This window comes from Paroedura picta, chromosome 6 (genome assembly GCF_049243985.1).
Source record: "Paroedura picta isolate Pp20150507F chromosome 6, Ppicta_v3.0, whole genome shotgun sequence".
NCBI lineage: Eukaryota > Metazoa > Chordata > Lepidosauria > Squamata > Gekkonidae > Paroedura > Paroedura picta.
Genome location: NC_135374.1, coordinates 16260038 through 16286912, shown reverse-complemented (window position 1 = coordinate 16286912; position 26875 = coordinate 16260038). Strand labels below are relative to the sequence as shown.

Below are 26875 nucleotides of genomic sequence, written 5' to 3'. Positions count from 1 at the left end.
TAAATTTTGGCTTGTGAACCAGTTCACACCCAATCAAAATTTTCTTCATACCAGGTTCCAAAAGGACATTTTCTAAGTCACTAATATACATCTTGGGGGAGGGGGGTGAATTCCAGTAGTTTTGCTGCACAGATTATCTGGGAGCTTGTGTATTGTTCAGGTAAACTAAAAAAGCTAGATCTCTTTAAAAAAAAAAACAACAACACTCCCATGCAAAGTTAGTGACTCACCAACAGTCTTATTCAAAGAATATAAATATGAACAGAAATTCAAAAGCAGTTTTACAAAAATAATATAAATATGAACAGAAAGTCCAAGCAGTTGCTTAGATGCTTCAGCTTGCATTGAGTTTGGTTAAGATACAGATACCTTTGTGCAGGTATTTTGGACTAGAGCGCATACTGGAGGGCAGCCGCTTGAACTGGAATTCTACTGCAGAAGCATATGCTCCAAAAGGTGAGCCTATAATTCCTTGCAACATAGCACAGGGATTCTGTATCTCTTCTGTATCTCTTCTGGACTGGTTATTGCAACTAGAGCAGGTGCCTCTTTCAGCGCCTCATGAAAGAAATGTCCGAACTGTACCCTTGATTGTACCCCTGCAGATAGGGCATTTCCTAAGGGATGGTGCACACTCTTTACACACCACTAAATGACCACATGGGATGAAGACGATGGATACTTCCTTGTCCATACAGACTTTGCAAGTTCTCTCTTCCTGCAGACGTCTCAATTGTTCTTCCATGGGCAGCCCTACAAAGGAAGAATCTGCTCATTATAGGTGAAGTGGCCAGAATACACTGTCAAGATGTACCGCCTTTCCGAACAGTTACACATCAAAGTCACGCAGAAGAACAAGAAATAGGATCGATCAGCTTAATTCCTCAAAACATACACACTGATCCCTTATTCCCCTCTTGCATCCACTAAAACAAGGCAAGATATTATAACAGACCAAAGGAGGACTCTCCCAACATCAGGCCCGTTTTGAGATTTCCCAGTATATGCAACCGAAGATACACCCATACTTGTTAATAATTTTATTTCAGCGATGCTGCAAACTCAGAACAAGACTAAAGGTTGCTATACAGGTTGTAAAGAAACTCAAAAAGAAGAGTTGGGTTTTATACCCCGCTTTTCACTACCAGATGGGAGTCTCAAAGCAGCTTACAATCGCCTTCCTTTCCTCTCCCCACAACAGGCACCCTGTGAGGTAGGTGAAGCTGAGAGGGCTATGAGAGAACTGGGACTGATCCAAGGTCACCCTGCATGTGAAAGGCGTGTGGGAAAGAAAACCTGGCTCTCCAGATTAGAGGCACAAGTTCTTAACCACTACACCAAGCAGGTATAAAACTGTACTTCTGCTTTCTGCAGCTTCCTGTAAGGGAGGGGTAGTCAACCTGTGGTCCTCCAGATGTTCATGGACTACAATTCCCAGGAGCCCTTGCTAGCAAATGCTGTCAGGGGCTCATGGGAATTGTAGTCTATTGACATCCAGCGGACCACAGGTTGACTACCCCTGATGTAAAGCACAAGACGGGTAACCGAGTAATTCCCATTAGAGACAATATCTTTGTTTCATATTCATATGGACATTACTGTGTTTGAAAAAATAAATACTTCAGTGATGCCACCCACTTAACTGATAAGGCTTAGAGCAGTGCCATGTTAGAATCTGTGGAATCGAGGCTGAAAACCATTTTCTGCTTGGTGGGATAGATGAAAAAAGATGTGTAACAGCCAAAGTCATCTCTGAATCCAGCCCAACCAACAGTCTCTCCGTTTTTTTCTCCTGCTGATGCACCTGCCCTTCCACCTATAGATGGGACGATCTCTAAATCTCACCTCTGAAGAGGCATTCCATAAATACTGCTCCAGTGTTATCAGCTTTCGCAGTAGCGCATGAGCAAGGCTTTCGCAGTAGTGCATGAGCAATAGGGTACCTTCTTGTAATGACAGTCCATTATTGGAGATGGGACAGAAGTCAACCTAGCAAGCCATAAAAACTCTCCTGTATCAGGCCACAGTCAGTTGCTTAACGTAGAAAGGAAGACTGGTTTAGGACCTTGCTTAGTGCAGTTCTGGAAGAAAAATTCCTTCTGTCTCTCCAGCCCACTTAGCACTTAGATGGAAACTCTATAATGGGCTTCTCTCCATGTTGGATCCAGACTAAATGTTCTACTAATGCAAGGGGCAAGGTAATTTCCTGCTACAGAGGCCCAGTTTACCTTCCGTGATGTCCTGAGGGCCCCCCCTGTCCCAAACTAGCAGAATCTGGAGGGAGATCAGTGGGCTACAGCTGAAGGTAAAGGGCAGGAGCTTTCCGTTCCACAGACAAAAGCATCTTGCTTAAGAAAATTTAGTCTGGATCCACCCCTCTGTCTTGCATTGCGACCTAAGAGAAGAAAGGGGAGTTCTTTCTCCTTCCCCCTACCAGGTATGTAATGTCCATACGAAAATGAAGCACAGGTTTCATCTCTCCAACAGAAAACGACTCAGTTACTCATCTTACACACTTCCCCAAATAGTATTGCCATCCTTTCCTCTCTTTTATGCACAAACAATACTCTCGCCAGAATACTACCCAGATTGAAATTAATGAATTACGTATTTACCTGATGTATCTTCTATTGGTACGTACGGCACATTCTTCTCCACTAATAAAAAAACAAATAACAGAACCTTGGTCAGTCAAGGAAAGAGATCAACTGTTTCAATCAGTCCAAAGTATTAAGCCTTCTTTCAGCCAGGCTATCTCAACCAGGGTTTCCTGAATGGGTGGGAGTTAATTTTTTAATGTATTTTAAAAATTTCTTAAACATTTATCTCGTGATATGAGCATAGATGGTCATGTCTACCTGTCCCCCCCCCATGCCTCCCAAAATGACCAATGATGGGGCTCAAGGGGTGGGGAGGATAGTGGCCTTGGATGAGCTTGTACACAGCTCTGTTTCCCAACTATATTCTGCGTGATTGTGCCACATCTGGGGTTTCTCAAAGACTAAAGAATGTTTCAGAGGTTTCTCAAATGTAAATAAGTTGGGAAAGGGTGGGCTATGTTCCTTAAACTGCATCCAATATACCACCTTCAAGAAGAAAAACAATAATACAAGAAACATGCTTCTCTCATCTGCAGGAGATAGCCCAGTCCCAAAGAAGGGGCAAGTCAGGAGTCTGCCAGCACACTCACCAAACAGATCTTTGTATAACAGAGGATCAAATTCCTGTAAACAGTTTCTGAATATGTTGGCAGCTGCGTTTCCTTTCACCAAGATGGTATCAATCAGTTCTCTCGCTTGCAGGGATGTCTGCGTTTTCTGCTTGATGACGTTGCTTTCAAACTCGGTTATGACTTTAGAAGTCAGTAACTTTTCCAGGATAGGAAGCACGCACGTTAAGCGCTGAAACAACGCCATCCGGAACTTTTGGATTAAGGACAGATCATCTGAAACACAACAGTGAAGAGATGAACTTAATTTCAGGCCTCTTTGCTTGTTTCTTAAGTCTCTCTGCAGTAATTACAATGATTTTTATTTTAGCCTTTGCAGCCAGTTTTGCTTTCAGACTTGTTTTGCTTTCAGCAAATGATTCTTTGAAGGAGGCATTTAGCCAAAGAACAAGCCTTTGCCAGCTTTTCAATCATTTTTTAATTACTTTCATTATTGTATTGTTTAGCCATGGCTGGTTACTACTCTGATACTATTTGACAACGATGTTGTTTGGGAAAGTTCTTTGTGTTGTCTTATATATTTATAATAATCTCGCCATACACAGTTCCTGCTGGGCTGTCTGATTCTACAGTAGCTATGTACTGGGGCTCCTTTTGTCTTTGTGGAGTCGAGAAGAATTTTGAAATTTAGGGACCTATCCCTCCTTTTCAACAAAAAATTTGAGGGTGAAAACTGAAGCCAGCCACATTTCTTTCCTAAAGTTTATTACTTTAAAAACAAGAAAGTTATGCACGTTTTGTCAGTGCAGAATAACCTTATTTAGTACATTTCCTGTTTTTAATGTGCACCCAAGTTCTCTTGGACAATCTTTCTTTGACTGTGTTACTAAATACAACTGAGGTTGTTGCTGTTTAAGGCAGGGGTAGTCAACCTGTGGCCCTCCAGATGTTCATGGACTACAATTCCCATGAGCCCCTGCCAGCAAATGCTGGCAGGGGCTCATGGGAATTGTAGTCCCTGGACATCTGGAGGGCCACAGGTTGACTACCCCTGGTTTAAGGCACATATGTCTTAGCCAACTGTGAAAAAACAGGTATTATCAGATGTCACAACTATTTTACTTTCAGGGCAAAAACTTGGAAAATAAACTACAGTGCAAGGTCCTGCTGACCAGAAGATACAGAGGATGGTCCTGCCCCTCCAGCCCCTTATCCTGGGGTCACTGCCAGCAGGCTTCTGCATGGCTTAAATGATTTTATTCCATCCAGTTAGAGCTATAGAACAGTCAATGTTTAACTGTCGGTAAATTTTTGACTACTCTGTTAGTTCCAAATCCTGTCCAGGGCTATAACGGAACTTTGTGGCATTCAGTTTGGAGTAAATGGGTATCAGATTGGGCCGAGAGCATCTTGGGGGGGAAAAGCATGACTCCATGTCAGCAAGTGTAATACAACACACACAGGCACACAATGCCATGGTTATTGACTTACCTTAGAATACAGTTCAAAATTAAACCAAGACGTTAAGGAATCTGACATACTGGGATCTATCAACTATGTCTATTAGGATTATACAGTGCGATTAATTTGCATAAAGAGGCTTAACTTCTATCTAGGTTTTTTTTTGGGGGGGGGGGTCCTCTCTGATTTATAGCACCATGGCATTACAGAAACATTATAGAGGTATGGGCACAGAATGCTGGAAGAAAAGTCAATTACCAACCTCACCTCTAGCACCCATTTATGCTTGGTAGTTATTTGTTCTAGAGGCCTTGCTTTCCCATGGCCCACATTTGGAAAGGAAGCATTCTGGTTAAACTGGTGCCCAGACAACATCTTCCCTGTGGTGACGGATGTGAACACTAAAGCAGCTATTACAAATGCCACATCAGGTTAGCAAAGGGAGTTTCCAAATAATAACAACTTTTCTAACGTGCTTTCCCAGATCGTTCCGGGGAACTCAAAGAATTTTTTTAAAATGTGTTGTACTAAGCTAAAATTGAATGAACAACTGCAACAGTCAAAACGCCTAAAATACAGAGTTAAGCAAGTTGCTTTTCTAGCAAGTGAACTGCAGGACAGCAATTACAACCTCAACATCAAGCAATCTGCCTGGCAGCAGTTAGGAGGACCAGGTCAATCTGTAAAACCAACCTGCCTGACCAAATGTTACAACCCAGCCTTTATTTCATGCTTCAATGGAGGCTAAAAGTGTCAGGGAAACCTCATGGGGAAGAGAATCATAGAATCATAGAGTTGAAAGGGGCCATACAGGCCATCTAGTCCAACCCCCTGCTCTACGCAGGATCAGCCCTAAGCATCCTAAAGCATCCAAGAAAAGTGTGTATCCAACCTTTGCTTGAAGACTGCCAGTGAGGGGGAGCTCACCACCTCCTTAGGCAGCCTATTCCACTGCTGAACTACTCTGACTGTGAAAATTTTTTCCTGATATCTAGCCTATATCGTTGTACTTGTAGTTTAAACCCATTACTGTGTGTCCTTTGCAGCCAATGGGAACAGCATCCTGCCCTCCTCCAAATGACAACCTTTCAAATACTTAAAGGTTCCACAGATGTAACACCTTTGGGATTGTATCACCCCTAATCTCACTAAGATGGTCATATTGAAAATGGAGATAATAAGGACAACTAGATTAACACCAGAAAAAAATGTAACTTCTGTATTTAATAGTTGTATTTAATAGTTGTAAGGTGTCATACAGGCCCACCTAGTCCAACCTGCTGCTCAATGCAGGATCAGCCTAAAGCATCAAGCATCTGTCCAGCCACCGCTTGAGGACTGCCAGTGAGGAGACGCTCACCACCTCTGTAGGCAGCCTATTCCCTGCTGAACTCCTCTGATTGTGAAAAACTTTTATATTCTCTAATTTGGGAGGGGGAGTTATTACAGAAATGAACGTTTCTGGATTCTTCATGACTCCCAGAAACCCACAGAACAGAACCTCAGAATGGAAGGGGAAACTTTCAAAAGAAGAATTTTGGTCAGAGCCACTTGATTTAATTGTCCATCACATTGGCAGGGAGAGAAGGGGCCGACACAGGAAACACAGAGTCACCTTCGCTCTTATTACCTGACGTCACTTCCTCCAACTGTACTTCCTTTTCTTCTTCCTTGCTTTCATCTTCTGCGGCAACAAGATCGGACACAAGGTCACATACTGTCTTGTAGGTGTCTCCGGTTCTTAGGATTTTGCTTTGAATGGTCTGCTTAATAAGTCTTCTGCTGAATCCCATCTCCAAGGCAGCTTCCACCACCGGGTTCTTCATCATGACCACATCTTCTGAAGGGTTTTCTCCGGGTTCAAAATGGATGACTACGCAAAGAGAAAAAAATGCATACAATTACCAATTCAGATGTTAAATCATCATGAGTTTGGCTGGCAAAAGTGGACTGGGAGTACCAAAACACTTTACAACCTTTTAATGAGCAGCATTATGACATACAAAGACTCCACTTTCTCATCATGCATAGGGTTGCCAACCTCCAGGTGGTGACAGGAGATCAGTTCACCTGGAGAAAATGGCCACTTTGGAAGGAGGACTCCTGTGGCATTACACCCCACTGAAGTCCCTCCACTCCCGAATTCCACCCTTATCATCCACAATCTCCAGATATTTCCCAAATACCTCGGAGCTGGCAACCATAGTTATGCAAGTTAAAACACCTACCTGGCGGATCGGCGTTTTCAAACACAGGTATGTCTGAAGTGGACAACAGCTACAAAACATAAAAGAGAGGCGCTCTTTAAACAAACAATTATCTTAAATGGATTCATCTTTTTCAGAGACCTACCAAATTTGCTAAAAGTTCAAACCCTCATCTTCAGCATCTATGCAGGCAAGCCATGAAATACTAAGACAAGGCCCCTATTTAAGATACTGGCTCACATCCACCAGAGAATTTTCATGGGATTGGAGGGCCGGGGGAAGTATTTGAGCTGAAAGGTGAGGGGGCCAGTGGAGAGATGCAAGGTAGTTGTTCTCTGCTGACAAAAATCCCTTCCTTCTGTGAAAACCCTCAGAAAGAAGGAAGCACTAGGCTGGTACAACCAATGAAACCCTGGCCCCCATCTCAGCCCCACTCCAAGCACTGCTAGAGAAGAAAACATCACAATTTTGCATCAAGCCAGCTGAGAACTTGATAGGGCAACAGTTGCCCCAGGGCAGGGCCAGGGAACCCCACCCATCTCCCATCCCTGCAGTAGCCAATCCATGTCAGCTAATGCTGCTTTAATGTTGAGATCTATTGTATTGAAGAACTTGTTGCTGAATGTTTTATTGGAAACTGCTCCAAGAAGATACAAGTGAAAATGCAGGAGAAAAAGGTAAAAAACAGAACAAAAATAAGCAAGCACTGTGCCATGCTAGTGTCAGAGGGAAAGGGCAAACCTCATTTTTAAAACTTTGTCCTGCAGGGGTGCCCAAATCTTTTTGAGTCTGAAGGCACTTCTGGAATTCTCATACAGTGTGGTGGGCACAGCCAAACTAGCCACAAAATGCTACTTTCAGTCCTTTTGGGTAGGGTGGCAGCTGCTGCCAAAGCATGTACTTAAAAACCCACAGAGCCAGTCAAATTTCCAATGGCCAATCAGAACTGTTGCTGGGCAAAAGCCCCCTTCTGGTCCCGCCTACCTTCTAACAAGAGCCACTTGTGGCGCAGAGTGGTAAGGCAGCAGACATGCAGTCTGAAAGCTCAGCCCATGAGGCTGGGCGTTCAATCCCAGCAGCCGGCTCAAGGTTGACTCAGCCTTCCATCCTTCCGAGGTCGGTAAAATGAGTACCCAGCTTGCTGGGGGGTAAAATGACTCGGGAAGGCACTGGCAAACCACCCCGTATTGAGTCTGCCATGAAAACGCTAGAGGGCGTCACCCCAAGGGTCAGACATGACCCTGTGCTTGCACCTTTACCTTCTAACAACACTTGATGGGCACAAGAAAAGGTGTTGGTGAGAACACCCCAATGGGGACACTTACTCAGCATAATTTAATACGCTTTTTGAAGATTCATAGCTGCCTTGAACATTTTAATGAAAAGGCAGGACCGGACTCTTTAACTCCAGAGTATGTCATTCTAAGCTGGAAGACAGGTTAATGTCGACACAGCTGCTCGTGACAAAAACCACACAGTGCAACGCCCTGATCATGCGACACTGATGAACATTTTTAAGCGTAAAACAACCACGCTGTTTAAGAAATCATCAAGCAGATTGTTTTGCAAGAACATCCAGTCATATGATTAGAAGCATCTTGGGTAATCCCTCTCAATTGCCTTATGACAGGAAAGGGATTTAGCTGGCACTGCGTCACCAGAAGGATCAGATACTCTCTGAATGGACACAGAGTCCTTGGACTTTTTCACGAGGACAGTTTGGCCCTTACAACCAAAACTCTATTTCCAGAAACCCCTAACAGGTCTTGTGCACAGACAAACTTAAGAGCTATATAGAGCAGACACCACAAACAAACCATTTTAATACCTGAAGTAGCTGGTCTGAAGAAGCACAATAAAATCAGAGTCCAGTAGTACATTTAAGACCAACAATGATTTATTCAAGGCATGAGCTTTCAAGTACATTTTGCTTATATATTCCTATATTGTTATGATGGTCAGTTCTTAGTCTGACGAAGAGTGCTTGCACTTGAAAGCTCACGCCTTGAGTAAATCTTGGTTGGTCTTAAAGGTGCTACTGGGCTCTGATTTAATTATCATTTTAATACCTGTTCAAGAAGGCGAGGGTATCTTTCTTGAACCTGATGGACAAAGCCTTGCCCTTTCACATGAAGCAGGTACTCGCATCTGGAAGAGAAAAGGTACCGTGTTTCAATGTCAATACATTAGATGGATGGCTAATTTTCTCAGGTACACCCACAGGCAGACTCAGATGCATCATGGTTAAGCATAACTAGTTCCACCTGTCTATTGTGAGAAGTTTACAAACCCTCTAAAAGCATTTAATTGTGTTGCCAGCCACAGCAGAGTACTATATTAACTGCCCGTGCAAATCTTTACTGCAAACTAGGCAAAATTGAATTATTTAGGGGGACTTCTTGTCACATGTAATTAGGGCTGGGGATGAGCATGAGCCACATGTTTGCAGTTTGTTTTGGTTTGTGGTCAAACCATGAAACAATAAGAACTGGGAGGTTAGTTCATGAACCAAATCGGTTTGTAGGAGTTTGCAACCCCTGCTTTCGGTTTCCCACTGCTTTTCGAAGGCAGCAGAAGTTTAAATGGCTCAGAGACATTTAAACCCTTTCTTTCTGCTCCCTGTTGCTCAGCTGTTTTTAGTAAACAGCAGATAGCAGAGGTTTAAATGTCTTCAAGCCATTTAAAGCCTTGCTTTCTGCTCCCTTCAAAAAGCCAGTTAAACCCCTGCTTTCTGCTCTTCACTAAAATTCTTGCAAGCTTGTAGAAACTCCTCAATTTCCAAACTTTGAACTACAAACCAACCAAAATTCATCTCGATCTTCCGTTTGCACGATCTCGATCATGTTTGCATGATCTTGATCATCCCTAATGAAGACTGTATTTTAGTGAAATGCTTCTAAAAGATCCTTTGATAAAAGATTAGAGACTGTGGATTTTATTACTGTATACAGTATGCAATGCTTGTTGCTGTTAGTACAGTCCTATTATGTAATTTCTGCATAGCTGGTAATGTTGCGAACCTCCAGGTGGCAACAAGAGAAAATGGCTGCTTTGGAGGATGGATTGTACGGCATTATACCCTCCTGAGATCCCTCCCCTCCCCAAACTCTGCCCTTCCCAGGCTCCACCCCCAAAATCTCCAGGTATTTCCCAACCAAGAGCCATGAATCCTGATCATTTAACACAGGGGTAGTCAAACGGCGGCCCTCCAGATGTCCATGGACTACAATTCCCACGAGCCCCTGCCAGGATTCCCTGGCAGGGGCTCATGGGAATTGTAGTCCATGGACATCTGGAGGGCCGCCGTTTGACTACCCAGATTTAACATGTCCCAGCAATGCTTATGTTCCATTTAAGCTCCCTTTCAGATTTCTGCTTGGTTTCAAATGCCTGCAACCCAACTCCTATTGCACTGGATGTCCCATCTTGCTGCCTGAGCTGAATGCAGTCTGCCTTGAGTCTCCACGTGAAAGGCAAACAAAAAATCGAGAATTATTTTAAGTACCTTGGAAACCATTTTGCGTGCTCCACCCAGGGATCGTCCCCAGACTCCCAGCACCTGAGTCCACCGTCACAGCAGAAACATTTGACGTCGTCATTGCAGCCTTTAAATTAAAAAGAAAGTTACAAAGGAGATAAATAACCAGGCACTGAGAAGTCATTGATGAAATCTTGAGAATTTCCCAGAGCCCAAGTCATTAAGAAAGATTAAATTTCCTTGCCTACGTAATAGAAGCCGGCGTCTGCAAGCTGCTGTGGTGGAACTGGAATTGTCACTGGCCAGCTGGTGAACGTGCCGACCCGGGCACCGTGGCTTTGCATACTCAGGTTAGCGACGGAGAAATTGGGCAGGTCTCCATACAGATTTTTCACAAAAGGGCAATTGGGAAAGTGTCTCTGATGTTCTGACATGGCATTATCCTCTGGATCCCAGTTGCCCAACTGGCCCCCACAGGCAAAACAAGCTACCCTATCTGCATGGCCAATGTAATAAAACCCAGCTTTGGCCAGCTCAGAAGGTGCCAGAAACGTCAAGGGCCATCCCTGGAAAGTTCGCCGCCTAGCCTCTTCTGTCTTCATGGAGCGATTGAAAGATTTGGGCCTGAAACAGGACAAGTCTTCCACGGCCCTGGATGTCACTGGATCCTGGGGGAAGCTTGAGTAGCGCCCACTGAAATAGCCGCCTTGATCCAAACTCGGCGTTTTCCTTTCTACGTCCATCTTGGCACCCATGGAGGTCACTGGAGGCGAGAAGGCAGAATGAAACGAAGAGCTGAGACTGTTTGCGGACGCCAGGCTCTGAACGAGGCTGCAGCTTGGATAGAATTGCTTGTGCTTGTCCACAGCGCTGTCCCCTTTCTTCCAGTTGTCCAGCATCAAGCCGCAACTAAAACACTTCACTTTGTCTTTCAGACCAGTGTAGTAGAAACCGGCACGGGCAAGGCTCCTTTCGGACACTGGAACATTCAGGGGGAAAGTCGAAAAAGTAGAGATCCGGTAGAGTTCACATGATAAGTCATACCTCAGGTCACTCTCGTTGCTGCTGCTGCTGCTGCTGCTTCTGCTGCCGCCCTTCAGTTTAGACAGAAATGGGCTGCTTTCCACTATATTCATAATGAAATATGATGGGAGGAGGGGACGAGTCTGAAGCCTGGGAGGTGGTTTTGTGCAAACTTCCAGGCCATGGTAAAAGAAAAAAAGAACCTGAAAGTGAAAGATCACATGGAAAATCCTTCTTTGAAAAACCCCATTCGCTTTCAAATGTACTTTTTGTGTTATCAATTATGTAAGTTAGTTCTCTTTCAACAGTTCCTTGTTCCTGATCCTACTGTGTTTCCCAGCTCCTTGCTAGACATGAATTCATCATTCATACCAGAGGGGAAGGGGAAGAAGTCTCAAAATAATTTTTTAAAAGGGATGGGCTGGAAATTACCGCTGTTGTCTTAAGCATGGCGACTTGAGGCCCAGATTTCACTGAAATCAATGAATGGGCCAGTAAGCCCGTTTAGGGCGGGACCCCAAAACTGACAGTACATGGTCACCCTCCTAAATCCATTCAAAGTCAAGGGGCTTTCAAGGGGACTGAACTATTAATTTCTATAAAAGGGCCAAAAACATTTTTTCCTTAAGACCGTTCTAGTCTATTTCTCTCCTGAATTCCCCCAAGGTTGTCACAAGGGTTTTAAAAATACATCAAGGCAAACAGTTAAAACCTACATCTAACCAAGATTATAACTACGTCTGGCTGCCAGAAAGCCTAAATGACTCAAGTCTTCCGCTTCTGTCCAAATGCTAATCCTGTGGGGGCCAAGCAAAACCTGTGCAGAAAGGATATTCCGCCACCCACAATCCACAGCCAGCATCAATTTAAATCAGGCCTCAGGTAGCAGGTATTTCTCTGCCCAAAACTCTGGACAATCATTACCGCATACTGTAGAGCAGGGGACCCCAATGTGGGGCCCATGGGCACCATGGCATCCGCCTTCACCTTTTCTATCACCTGACAAGTGTTTCTAGGAAGTGGTGGGTGGGGCCTAGTGGGGCTTTTGCCCAGCAAAGTCTCTGACTGGCAGCCATTTAGTGCTGTGCCCACCACATTCGTCCCAGAATTTCAAATAGGTCCATAGACTTCAAAAGGCTGGAGACCCCTGCTGTAGAGAATGCTGGGCAGTATCCTGGCTTAGGCTAAAGGAAGTTACTCCAGCCTCAGAGGAACTTAAAACCTATGTGTTTGCATGTCTCCCTAAGACATGCAAAAACATGAGTAAAACCCCTGGTATTTTTAGTAATTCCCCCAGAGAAGACTACTGTTCCCCGAGGTTTTCTCATCATCATCATCATCAGAAGAAGAAGAGTTGGTTCTTATATGCCACTTTTCTCTACCCAAAGGGGGCTCAAAGCAGTTTACATTCGCATTCCCTTTCCTCTCCCCACAACAGACACCCTGTGAGGTGAGAGCCCTGATATCACTGCTCAATCAGAACGGTTTTATCAGTGCTGTGGCGAGCCCAGGGTCACCCAGCTGGCTGCATGTGGGGGAGTGCAGAATCGAACCCGGCATGCCAGATTAGAAGTCCGCACTCCTAACCACTACACCAAACTGGCTTTCACCCAAACCTTTCAATAAAGCTCTGCTGCATAATCTCTACAAACCGATGCAAACTTGGTCTGGATACCATCAAGGTCCAAACGGACTTTTGACCATTCTCTTTCAACACACTGCCAGTGAAGTCTTACTTAAGTGGTACAGTTTTAACCTGGCTGCTTTAATATTATTGGGCTACCACTGCAGTTAACATAATTATGGGGCTTTGGACAGCGGAACTTCCTCCTTATGCATCCATTAATAACTAAGCTAAAATGGCAGGTCATGTTTATTACTAGCGGGGGGAAATATTGTGTCTTTATGCACAAAACGACCTCCCAGGCTTCAGACGCCCTTCCAAGGGGCTTTAGGCAGCCATATTGCAATGTGGGGTTCACCAAGAGGAAACGTAAATATCGAGTGTGACAAGCACAATCCTTTTTTTCAGGTTATTAAGACCTGTGTGGAAAGAGAAAGATGGGTCAGCGTCCTGCAAGACAACAGAAGTAGTACATTGGGTACACGCCCGCCGTTTCTCAAAATGTGAGAGTGTGGCTCAATTTAGACCCCTGTGAAGGATAATGAAGTTTAAGCTGCATCTCATGTTGTTATACTGGTGACACGAACAAACAAATGTATCTATGCATCTTGTTACCAGGGACTCAGTAGAGACCTGCATCTGATTGTACAACACAACGCTTATTTACTCAGACCCGTGGTTTAAGTTAATATTTAGGCGTGCCGACAGTAAAAACATCAACAAATCAATATTAATGTCACTGTAACATGTACAAACAGGTCCAGTTTGCAAAGCTTTGCACAGCCATGCCTCCGTCGTTAAATATAAAGTAGGAATGTCAAGTCAACCCCATTGCTGGCCATTATCAGTACCCAAGCGCCGAGGCCAGTCTGCCGTTATGCCTTTGCTTGCCTTGCCTTTTGCTGCTGGTTTTAACCTTTCCTGGTCCACTGCACACGCCTGTCCTCTGACTCGCGGCCCAATTTTACCCCAGAAACAAGGGAAAGCGGTTTCTGACACAAGGCTACCTGATTATTTTGTGACACTTTTGAGCTATCATGGGTGTCAACATTCAGTATATACAGATCCAATCAGTCCGAGAGGTGTTAATATATATATATATATATATATTTAATTAACTCAATAGACACTGGAACTTTAAGCACAGAAAAGGCCATTTTTGTTAGTATTTTGCAAATTGAGCAAAGCCCTTGTTTATTTCTTACATGGCCGCTGTAAGAATACAGTCTCTGGTCTTCCCTGCATTCATGTTTCCCTTGCTTGTGTGTTCCTGTCTCCTTTAAGAGGGGCTTTCTGCTTCAGGTTTGTTAACTCTCTCTAGTGGTCAATTCAGTATTGTGCTGCGGGTTAAATCTGCAGGGATGTAAGCTGGACATAAAGAGACATAATAGACCACAACAGGGAACAAAGCAGGAACATGGAAGCAAAGGAAATGAGAATGTGGAAAATCCCTTTCTCTATAACAGAGGAGGCCAAACTGCGGCTCCTCAGATGACCATGGACTACAATTCCCATGAGGCCCTGCCAGCACACTCCATGGTAATTGTACTCTGGAGAACCACAGTTTGGCCACTAAAAAAAAAAAAATTAAAAAATAAGACAATTCATGAATTCTGTTCTCAGTCACAATTCTCTCTCTCTAACCTCTACTATAAGACATGCAAAATTCCTCAACATTAACCCAAGCCATAATACAAGAGGTTGTGCCAAAGGTTGTGCATTCTGCCTGCAGCCTTCCCAAAATAACACAGGGTTCATCCCACATTCGGTAGTAATTAGAAGTATGGGCAACCATACAGAAAGGAGGTACAAAATCTATGAGCCCACACCACATAAACTGGATCACAGGTAAGCCCTCAATAGCTTATAGAGCAATATACAGTAACGCCATACGTGGCTTGGGCCCTGCCTATCTGAGGGACTGCTTGTCTGCTTATGCTCCCTGCAGGTCTCTTCATTCTGCGGGTACTAATCTGTTAGTGGTCCCTGGCCCTAGTGGGATACGACTGGCCTCAACTTGAGTCAGGGCCTTCTTAATCCTGGCCCCAACCTGGTGGAATGGGCTCCCAGGAGAGCTGAGGACCCTGACAGAGCTGTCAAAGTTCCACAGGGCCTGTTAAACGAAGCTCTTCTGCCAGGTCTTCGGTTGAGGCCAAGTTAGTTGATCAAATGGGCTACACTATTCCATCTGATGAATCCCTTCATGGACAGTTGTGTGGAGGCTGGAAGATTTTTGCTGTCTACCATCTTGTGTTGGTGATGTTTATAGTTTCAAGGTTTCAAGGGGGATTTTATGGGGGTTTATGGGGTGGTATTATGTGATCCGCCTTGAGTCTAAGGCGGACAGACCAAGCAGATAGCAGGGGTAGTCAAACTGCGGCCATCCAGATGTCCATAGACTACAATTGCAGTCCATGGACATCTGGAGGGCAGCAGTTTGACTACCCCCGAGATAAAGTGTTACAACAGAGGCTGAGTATATCTTCAGCCTCAAAATGACATTGCAGTTACATCCAAGAGGGCAAACATGCAACATGCACAGTTCCTCTGGTATCTTTAACACCAAAGTGCGCAAGTTACCTTCACTTTCAATGGCCCAGCTAGCGCACTCAACAGCAAAAGCCCAAGCCTTCACCCAGAGACACACAATTCAAACAGTTAAGAGATGGTGGTGTAATTCTCCACACAACTGAACCAATCCAAAAGACAAAGGGGACTGTATATGTCGAAAGGGCCTCAGATTCCACATCCTTATATTGGCACATTGAACATGCTACAAGATAAATTACTCATGGGGGAAGTTTCACCATTAGGCAATTTGGTAAAGGCAGTCTGGAGTGTGTAGGCCCACGGAAGGCAATGCTCACAGGTCTTTAAGAACAGTAGGATTATCAACCTGGCCAGAAGGTAAGCAGGAAATGGCTTTAATATAGCACCCCAGCCACTAAACTGGTTTTAGCTCATTTGCTACGCCATGAAAAACAGGTCACTGCTTTGGCAACAAACATATGAGCACAATTACAAGTGTTAAATATTTCAGTGCATGTTGTTTCCAGGTTAAACATTCAGTACTTTTAAAATTCTATTAATTCCCCCCACCCCACCCTTATTCTTATGGAAACTTAATGTGAAAATTTATCACCAGTTAGAACATGGCATGCATGAGCAAACATTTCTTCACAGTGGGAAGAACAAATGCCTTCTTAAAACTTCACAGGTGGCTCAAATATATTTTAAATCAGGAAAAAAAATTTCACAGTCAGAGTAGTTCAGCAGTGGAATAGGCTGCCTAAGGAGGTGGTGAGCTCCCCCTCACTGGCAGTCTTCAAGCAAAGGTTGGATACACACTTTTCTTGGATGCTTTAGGATGCTTAGGGCTGATCCTGCGTTGAGCAGGGGGTTGGACTAGATGGCCTGTGTGGCCCCTTCCAACTCTATGATTCTATAAATTTCTAAATATCAGATGGAAGCAACCCCAAGACGAGCAAGGATCCAGCTAAACATCCGGAAGAAGTTCCTGACAGAGTGGTTCCTCAGAGGAACAGGCTTGCTCGGGAGTTGGTGGATTCTCCTTTGGAACTTTTTAAGCAGAAGCCTGGTTGATTCTGTGATTTTAAGCAGATTGTAAGTTATTGGGGAAGGCACTGGCAAACCACCCCGTATTGAGTCTGCCATGAAAACGCTAGAGGGCGTCACCCCAAGGGTCAGACATGACTCGGTGCTTGCACAGGGGATACCTTTACCTTTTTAAGTTATTGGAGAGTAGGAGTTGTGTCCCATGTTTGGCTCTTGCGGCCATTTCTTGCATGCCGAGGAAAATGCTGATTCCCACCTTGGTGTTGGAAGCCGAATTTCCTCCTGACCAGACTGGCCAGGGATTCTGGTTATTTGTGGGGAGGGGGGCATCATCTGAGCATTGAATTGGGGTTACTGTGGTGGGCAGGTACCTATGATTTTCCTGCATTCTGCAGGGGGTTGGACTAGATGACCCTGGAAGATTTGAACAAAGGACCTAGGGGATTATATATAGGTTTGGGCTCCTGCTCCTACAGTCCAGGCCAGAAACCGGGTTCTCAGGAGAAAGCGTTTGAACTGGGGACAGCCGGACTGGATGATCTCCCCAGCAGGCCTTCTGCTCCGAGTCACTACAAAGATTTTTTAACATTTCAAAGGAGAACACAGCGATACCTCTCGCCTCTTGCAGCGAAGCAAAATGTAAACAGGAACGAAGGGGAAGGAGGAACCCTCCTCCAGCCCTGGACAAATGCCTTAGATCAGCCCCAACCTGAGGCCCGTGGGCTGCATGTGGCCCCCAACCTCTTTCTATGAGGCCTTCCAACCTGCATGTCTGCTGCTATCACCCTGGGGTCATTTTCCCTCAGACCCATGCTGTTCTTTCTGCCTCAAGAGGCACCATCTACTGCTGTTCATCCTGTCCTTTTCTTGCACAAAAGATAATAGCAACATTGTTTGTTTTGGTCTCCATGGCTCCTTCTGTTTACTTTGGATCTAAATAAGTAGGTTAATCATTTTGTTCCGTTTTGGTTTAAGATGTGTCCCTCTTGAGGCGCCGGGCACGCTAATGCGGCCCCCGAGTGCCAAAAGATGAGGGACCCCTGCCTTAGACTGACATGGGGACATGACAGGAAGCAAGTGGCCTTGGGGGAAGGTTCAAATACACGTCAGCATTGCTGTCCTAATCTGAGTGGAAGATCTTGCAAATGTTTGGTCATGCTTGGGACATTCCCGTGTGTCATGTAGTTCAGCTTCAGCAATCAAGTAAGCCCCAGGTTAAGAGACCTCTAACTCGGTTGGCAGCCCCTACACAAAGTCCATCCCAGCAGCTGGCCAGTAGGAAACTGCTGAAGTGCACTTTACATGCCTGACATAAGCAGACTTCCACAGAAATAGCTTATCGGGCTGACTCAGCCCCCGCCCCCTGCCCCCTGCCTCCGAGTCCCTTGTGCTTAGTAAAGCATTTCCACACTACCGTGCACTTTGGCTGCCAGCACAGACCCAAGCGCTGAACTTTCCTCAGATGATGACATATCGAAGAATACGTAGCAAAAGCGCTCAGCCCTTTAAAAAGAAATGCACTTTGGATCAGTGGCAGCAGCTTTCTGGCATGCCTGAAATAACGGTACTATTTACGTCCCATAAAGCTGTGAGAATCGAAAGATCCAATGCCCCACGCCCACCCTTAAAGGGGAAGGCAAACCAGAAACCGTCTCAAGCCTCCCTGTGTGAGTTACCAGAACTCGCTATAAAAGATAGCTCTGCTTGGGGCAGGAAGAAAAGGTCAGAGGATCAACAGAGGGAAGGTAAATTTTCCAAAGATACTCTGCCTTTAACACCACTTCCCTTGGGCCAAGAGACAATTGCAGACACCCAGTTAGAGAGATGCACCGACCTGCTGAGTGGAAACTGAACTACTATAAACAGTGGGGAGTGGCAGGGAATAACCCAAGTTAACAATAAAGACCACGTTGGCCTCGAGCTGCAAGGAGAAGGGGAAACAGCTTGGCTGCAAAATGTCAACAACAAAAAGGGCAGTGGGGTTTTAAAAACCATCCCAGAATACCCAAAGAAAAGTGGGCAAAAGCCTGATGTGAAAACTTGAGAACTAAGTGGGTGGGTGTGGGTGGGAGAGTGGGAGCATTACCAGCAACGAACAGAATGTCCAGTGACCTATGAGGCATGTGTGCAGCGCCTACGCAAACAGGATTAACAATATAGTCACAGGGTAAATCACAGAAATGAACTGTGCAACCACAGTATTTAGGAAGGTGTTAACAGAATAGCATGGTAGCTAGCATTCTGCTTATTAAAATATACCAGATATAATCAAGGACCCAATTTAATTTGAGAAGGGGGGAAAAGATGAAAAAGTTGACTGTGGCGTACATTTACAGATGTATGGCTGGTAGGTTACTAGCGGAGCAGGGGTGGGAGAGAGAAACTGGCTGCTTTGCTAGAACGAACACCCCACAAAAATGACCGGAAAAACATTCAGAACAGACAGAAGACCTTCAAAAGAATACCTGGTTAACTTAAGGAAATTACTTGCACGAGATCCAGAAATGGCTTCTCCTTCAAATAGCTTTACAATAAGATTGACAACTTCTTGGGAGGAAACGAATCAAAACTCAAGCACATGCTGTTACCTTCATGTCCTGCCTGAGGGCATCCCAGAAGGAACCGCCTGGTTGCAAATAAAAACAGAAGACTAGATGCTTATATTCATCTAGTTTCGCAGACTCCTGGAAACCCATGAATTCTGGGAAGCTTGTCAGCTAACGCCAGGCCTCCTTCCCTCAGGCCATTTAGCCTCACGCTCTTCTCCCCGCAATGACAGCTGCAGCTGAGAGTGGGCGGTCCTCTCAGTTCACGTGGAACAATGGAGACGCCGAGTGCGCATGGGCACGCAAACAGATGTGCCTCACAGAATGTGCCCCCTGGTCTTCAGCAAGGGCTCGGGGATGCACAGTAGCCACGCAGAGGGATAAAGAACTGCGCCTGCTGGACTGCGTCTGATGACGGCAACCTAGTTTTATTTAAACCCCGGTCTGCTCCTTTCCCAAAGCAGTAAGCGAGGTGTGTTAAGGGGGGAAATTAGGTGAGCTTGGCACCCTCTACGGACTCTCTCCTGAGGTCACTTTATCTTCCCCTCTTCTCAAAAACTGGAAGCTGGAAGAAATGCCCCTTGGGAAGATTATAGGGAGGTTAATGGCAGGTACTGGGAAGATTGGGGATCATGGCGGTAGCTGTGCCATGGGATTGCCAACCACTGGATATGACTGAATGGCTGACAACCACCACCACCGGGAAGATGGTTCAGCACCCTATGCTAACACACCACCTTCTGGTTTAACAAGTAGGTCCTCGTCCCAAATGTCGTTGGGGAGACCCATCTGTAAGACAATGGGGTTGAACATGAAGCTGCCATATGCTGAATCCGCCCATTGGTCTATCAGAGTTTGCACTGTCTGGTCTCACCAGCAATGGCACTCCGGGGGCTCAGGGGGAGGTCCTTCATGTTACTACTTGTAACATGTTACTACTACTTGCAATCTGGAGATGCTGGAGGTTGAACCCGAGATGTTCCCAACTGCTGAGCTATGGGCCTTGTCCCACAAGGTAGGATCCTCTGAATCCATTCCGCCAGTAAGAGAGCCCTTCCTCCACGGAAATCTATCCCATCTCATAGAAACTGCCTATAGTTTCATCCTACCTAATACAAGCCTAAAGCAGTGGGGGAAAGAGTCTCCTGAAGACCAAAAATATCTGAATACCACACTGCAGTACCATTATAGTCTGATCCTCTGTTCAATCCTTGCTGGTGCTAATATTCAAAGCAGAATTAAATATATAAGGGCACAAGCTATCACTTCTTGGGCAAGCAGAGCAAGCTTTCCAAGTCCACAGTCTTTTATCTGGCCCAGGCTGTCTTACGCCCAATTTAAAAGGGGGAAAGCTCTTACACATGTAGAAGAAGAGTTCTGCATTAAGGATGAAGGGAATTAATCAAGCAACACAAGCCCGGATACTGAAGCTATTGTAAATATTTAACATCCTGTATCCCATCATTCTATTCTAAACAATGAAGATCACAGTGCAGCAATAGGCATTCTATTCTAGCTATTGTCCAGCTTTTCACAATGGGATGAATATACTATTGTTAATTTTGAATACTGCTTTTCACCATAAGAACAAAGACATAAACTTGGTGTCTTAAGAGAAGCTTAATTTTCATCAGACAAAGCCTGGAGGGAGGCACACTGATCTGTTAAAAAACAGGCAAGCACACTGATGGTGTGATACCTTTGATGGGGACCAACCAAAGGATCCCAAATTAGCAACTTGAAAGCTTTCTTAGTAACTTTTATATTCTGATTAGTCCCCCAAAAGTATTTTTTTTACTACTGATGCATTTGGTGATTTAGGTTCTGAGGTCATTCATATAAGGATTCATATAAGGATCATTATCAATCCACAAAAGGTACCAGGCAAGAAACAATTTCTTATTAGCTTGCCTGCCAAAGCACATGCCCACGTGAGACTAAAAAGAACCATTTTCTGTACAAAAGTTGCCTGCTGTGAGACACTTTCCACAAATGACTGGGCACATCTGTACTGAGACACTTGGGTTAGTGCAATATCTTTCCAGTGTTTCACAACTCCAAATAACTGTGGAAAAGACTGCACCCTTGCAACACAATTTTCAACTATGTCCACATGGAAAATTTGCAATGCATTCCTCTACTTCCAAACTGCAGTGTGTGTGTGTGTGTGTGTGTGTTTTTTGGGGGGTCCACAACTGCATCATCACTAGAGTTGCTAGCTCTAGGTTGGAAAATACCTGGAGATTTTGGGTATGAAGCCTGAGGGTGGGGTATAAAATGCCATAGTCTACCCTCCAAACATACATTTTCTAAAGGGGAACTGATCTTAGTCATCTGGAGACCCAACTGTAATAGCAGGAGATCTCCAGCGGATCTCTCACAATCATCAGCCTTCTGGGTTTTCCACTCTGCTCTTCTGCAGTTCCTCAAACCTGGCTGAACAGACTTTTTCTTGAAAGAGTCCACATCTGGTGGGATTTCGCCTTCTTGTTACTCCCAGCCAGCAGCAGGCTAATTGTCAGTGCCTTAAAAAAAATCAGTAGGTGTGATGCTATAGCAATATACCAGCTGCTGAATTTAAAAAAATGTAAAATCACTCCTGTAGTGGGATAGCAGGCATGAAAGGAAATGCTGAAAATCTCCCCCATGTAGGCTGCTTTGCAGTGGCAAAAGCACAATGGGGAATCAGCCCTGCATGAAAGAGACCTTCAACGTGTCTACTCCAAAATCAATCCCAGCAAGGCCAATGCAGCTTACTCTCTAGTACTCACACTTTAGGGAGCAGCTTCCATGCCTAAGGAAACTGCTGTGTTCCCCCAGTAACACTTCTCAGCCTCTCTTCAGCACAGTGAAATAAAGGTGCCCCACATCATTTTTAAAAAATTTAAAACATGTTACTTCCTGCCATGAGAGGCTCTGAATATAAGATCCTTTAATTTTAGAATACAAGAGACTAGGAATACAAGATCCCTGAATTTCACAAGTGAGATAAACCAGGGCCTTCTCTGATGCAGAACTCCCAACAGCTATTTGCAAGATAAGAGCTTTTTCTGGTAACTCAAGAGCTTTGGCCTGTATCATCTTGACTTGCTGCAAGGTTTCATTTGTGCTGGCATTAAAACATTAAATAATGCAGCAGCCTTTCTGCTGCATTAAGAAACCTTTAGTTGAGAAGAACAGAATTTTAAAAAACACCTAAAAGAAACTTTTGCGTTGAATATAATGTTTTGTTTGTGAAACACAGAGAAGGAACTGTGATCCAGTACTTTCAAAGCTCACTGCATTCAAGAAGTCACTTGATCTTAGGATATTTCTAGTTTACTCTCCATAAGCAGCTAACAGCAAAAAACAAAGACTTGGGCTTTATACCACACAGTTCACTACCCAAGGGAGTCTATGAGTGGCTTACAATCACCTTTCTGTCCTTTCCCGACAACAGACAACTCGTGAGGTAAGTGAGTCCAAGAGAGCTCTGAGAGAACTGTGACTGGCCCAAAGTCACCCATCTGGGTGGAGGAGTGGGGAATCAATCCCAGTTCTCCCAGAGTTGAGGCCACTGCTTTTAACCATGCTGGCACTGAATATGGGGACAGCCAGTCAAATCTTTCTCAGCTTAACTACTACTGGGGCAGCTGTGGAGCTACAATGGAGAACCACACCCTCCCAGGGGGAGTAGACAGGAAATAAACAGGATACTCCTCAAAGTCAGGATATCAATGTACTGGGGGGGGGGGTCAAACAGTGGCTACCCAGGGCCCCTGCCAGCTTTTCACATTATAAGAAAACATTCAAATAGTATGTGATGTGAAAGGCCTTTGTTTGAGAACCCCTAGGGCAAGGGCTCATGGTCATTGTAGTCCACGGACATGTGCAGAACCACTGTTTGGCCAACCCTGCACGAGGCAAAGGGTCCCAAAGTTCACAACTTCCACTCAAAAGGGCCGAGCAGGGGGAGGGACACACACAAATGCTGGCCTGCCTCACAGGGCTGTTGTACAGATTCCAACCTAGGGGAAGCAGCCTGAATGCCGTAAGTTCACCTAAAGCAGCAGTCCCTATAACCTTGATTAGCTTTAGCAGCACCCATGGGGAAGAGGAGTCAGCCCTCCCCTTGGAAAAAAAAAACCCTTTGGAAGACCACGAGTCCATTTTGTTTTATTTGGCAAGCAGCTAAAAGGCAAGTCCGCTGACAGGGCAACGCCTCAGCCCAGACAAAGCGACACGCCTGGGAAGGGGGGGAGGGGAAGCCACCGCCACGAGCTCCCCCTCCGGGAGTTGCCCAGCAATAGAAAGCCCCGCCCACTTCTCCCTCCCCCGCGCCCTAACGCGCGCGCGCGCGCACGTCGCTGCCTATTCACTTACCAACTCCGCCGGACAGGACGAGACTCGTGGCCTGCCGCGGCTGCCGGCCTCCCCTATATACACACGGACGACTAGAGAAGGGCGAGGCCGCCTCTTGCAGCGGAAGCCCCGCCTCTTGGAACGGAACCCCCCCAGGCCCCTCCCACTGGCCGATCTGGAAAAGCAGTTGAGGGAGGCGTGGAACGTTGGCGGGCGAGTAACCGCCAAGCTGCCCGCCGCGCCTGCGCGGGAGAAGCCGAAGCGGGGGAGGTGTGTGAGGGCGGCCTTTTGTTACCTCAGATTGGGGGAAGAAAAGGCTGCGACGGGGGAGGCGGAGGTGCGTCAGGGCTGCCTTTTGTGTGGGGAAAGACAATTCTGTGTAAGGTTTCCTCGCCCCCGCCTGTCATTCGGCGTGTCATATCCGCTCCGGTTCGGAGAAGCGAGCGGGGAGGTTAGCAGAAGTCGGCGCGCCTCGCTTAGCGGGCCGGTTTCCTCCTCAGGCCCCTTCTCGGATTTCGGTTTTTGGCCTCCCAAGTGGGCCTTTCCTCCCTCGCTTGCGTCGACATGGCGTGGCAGGAGGCTAAGAGATTGGGGTCGCCTAGCGAGGAGGAGCCTTGGGCTTCCCGCTCTTAGTCCGGCCTTCTTTCCAGAGGCCGAGGCCGGCCTCCCTCTTTGTGCTCCCGAGTCCATGCTTTCGACATCGCTTTTGGACCGTTTCTTTTCCTTCCTCCCCCCCCCCGACGCGCCCCTCCTCCTCCTCTTCCTCCTTCGTGTCCTTTTCGCGAGGAAGGTTCAGGTGGGCCTGAAGCGCCAGGACAAAGCAGGTCTTAACGGTGCCGCCGGGCTCAGACTTGCTGGGCCTTTCCTGCAGCGGGGGATCGTGCCGGGGAAGTAAGCGCAGGCTCCTCAACGGACTCCTCACAACTACTTAGACCTTCCTCGTATTTCAGTTTGGGATTGATTGTGCAATCTCTTCCCCTCCCATCTCCCCGACTGTTTTCAAGGCGAGGGTGCTTGAGGCTGTAAATTTGCAGCCTTGCCTTATGTCCACTTGTAGGGACAGGCTTCCGACTTTGCAGGACAATCCTGGGCAAAATTGTGGTAACCTACCCCTGTTGATTCCAGCAACTGCGCAGGATTGGCATGTTAAGGTACTTTGCCAGCTTGGGATCCTGGTTAAGAGCGGTGGCCTCTAATCTGGAGAGTTGGGTTTGATTCCCTGCTTCTCTACATGCAGCCAACTGGGTGACGTTGGGCTAGTCACAGTCAGCCCCACCTCTCGCAGGATGTCAGTTATGGGGAGAGGAAAGGGAAGGCGATTGTAAACTGCTTTGAGACTTCTTCAGGTATTGAAAAGTGGGTGTCTAAAAACCAACTCTAATTTGCAATGCAGTTTGCTGTTCTCCAAACTTCGTATGTTGGCAGAAAAGGCAAACCACAGAGACCAACCAGAAAAATAATTGAGAAAGTGGTGTATTGGCGAAAAGTAAATGTATTTTCCTCTGGTTTCCATTTCCAGTGGTATATAATGTAATAAACTTGTTATATACAATATTATATGTAGGTATATATAAATGTTTAGCAAGATTGTTTTGGCAGATTCTTAACCCGGTATAAATTTAAATGTTATGGGTTGTGTTGCAGGTGATTGATTACAAAAAGAAAAATTACGATTGATATAAGAAAAAGAGGTGGGGCATACATGTTACATTAAATATATACATTTATTTATTATTTAATGGGTTATTAATTTTGTCTAATGTATATTGCAGGGAATAGCCACTGAGGGAAAGGTCTTTTGCCTTGAAAATGCTCAAATTTAAGATGGACTCCATTTTGGCTTCCTTCACACTTTAATTTGTTTTTTGAACAAAAAAGGAGTGGACTAAGACTCTTTGTTGAAAACTACTACATTACATCATACTTTATACATATAGCATTGGAAACTACAAGAAAATTAATTTACTTTTTGTCCATACACCACTTCCTCAATTGTTTTTCTGGTTGTTCTTCAGACCTCAGCTGGGAGATAAAAAGCTTGATTCATTTTATTCCTGCTGCATTTCTTTTAGGAAAGAATCTGATTCGGCAGCAAAGGAGGAGCAATATTGGCAGAATTCGTCCTCTCTATGCACAGGGGGCAGACAGTTTAGGTGTGGAGTAATGTATGGACCCCATAATTGTCTTACTTGAAAGGGAGATGTGGTTTATGCTGGATTATTGCCGTTTTTATATGTGGATGTATGCTGTTCCTGGCTGTCACAGTGACAAAGGGGAGGAGTGAATTTATCTCCTGGTTGAAGAGGCAAGTAGATTGTACAGCCTTGTGCACAAACCATAGGAGGCTTTCATAGGAAGACATAGTATGACCTGGTTGTATGTATATATTCTTAATAACTCAGTATGCATGTGCCACCAAGTGTTCAGTATCTATTTATTCATTCAGTAATTGACAGAAATCTTGTAAGAAAGGTCAGCATTATCCTTGCTGTTAAAGATGAGTAGGGGGTGCATCGGATTGTTAAGAGATAGTGTTTTTCAGTAAACCTTTCCATTGAATCCAGAACAAAAATTCCAAGTGAATGAGATGTTTCCCTTCTTGGCAATTCCCAACAAAAGCAAAATCTTAAGGAAAAGAAACAATTACTAATTGAATACAGAATAAAAGATTTTATCATAGTTCAATAATAATGGGCAGGGTTCCGGAATTCAACTGATCTATAATACTGAAAATCATGCTTAAGTTTTCTCCCTTTTGAGATGGTGCAAATTACTCATGTTTAGCAAGAAAATGCGTGTTTTTTTAATGAAGATTGTAGTACATGGAGAATGTTAGGTACTTTTTGTGTAGGGAAAACCCAGCAGTACAATTTCCCCTTTATATGACCCTTTCTCATGAAGGGGAATTCCAAACCTCTGAATGATTTCCTGTGTGCCATACCAGCTGGCAGATAGCCCAATAAAAAGAAAAAAAGAATAGGCTCAGTGCCATGGGAATCTTTGAGAGTGAGTAATAAACTGTAAATCTACCACAAGATTCTTTTAGTAAAATCCTGTCAGAGACCATTTCCTTTTAGAGTATAATTGGTGCTTATCTGCCTGTATATATATTCCCACATGACTGTAAAAAGGATACTTACACTCTATCAGGTTGCCTGGTCCTTACATGAATATTATTAGTGCAGAATTGAAACCAAAACTTTATATTATGGGTGTATTTAAACTTTGTGTTGAAAAATATCCAAGAATCAGGAGTCTTCAGGGATTCTTAGACAATCAAATAGGGACATTTTAAGTAATTTTTTCTTATGTATGTGTTAGAATCGATGCATAGGAAACAAGCAAATGAAAAGATCAGCATTTCTGTTGAACTGCAAATTGCAGCCTTTTGCCTCAGGATTTTATAGCAAAGGAAAAGTGGATTTAACCCTTTAGCTTCCACTCACTTTC

The 26875-nt window shown here is 45.0% G+C and overlaps 1 protein-coding gene across 3 annotated transcripts; it reads right to left on the bottom strand.

Moving 5' to 3' along the window:
* Positions 1 to 213: 213 nt before the first annotated feature.
* On the bottom strand, positions 214 to 23564 carry BIRC2 (baculoviral IAP repeat containing 2). 3 transcript variants are annotated; one of them, XM_077341529.1, is made up of 9 exons: positions 23447 to 23564; positions 10560 to 13381; positions 10343 to 10442; positions 8907 to 8985; positions 6859 to 6907; positions 6261 to 6503; positions 3191 to 3445; positions 2616 to 2657; positions 214 to 753 (listed from the first exon to the last, which is right to left on the bottom strand). In XM_077341529.1, the coding sequence occupies exons 2-9, from the start codon at positions 11449 to 11451 to the stop codon at positions 560 to 562; spliced, it is 1854 nt and encodes a 617-aa protein (XP_077197644.1). In that variant the 5' UTR covers positions 11452 to 13381; positions 23447 to 23564; the 3' UTR covers positions 214 to 559. The 3 variants fall into 3 exon arrangements, with proteins under 3 accessions (XP_077197644.1, XP_077197645.1, XP_077197643.1); XM_077341530.1 differs by having other exon boundaries at positions 10560 to 11541; positions 23447 to 23556; XM_077341528.1 differs by lacking the exon at positions 23447 to 23564 and adding an exon at positions 19127 to 19147 and having other exon boundaries at positions 10560 to 11541.
* Positions 23565 to 26875: the final 3311 nt, after the last annotated feature.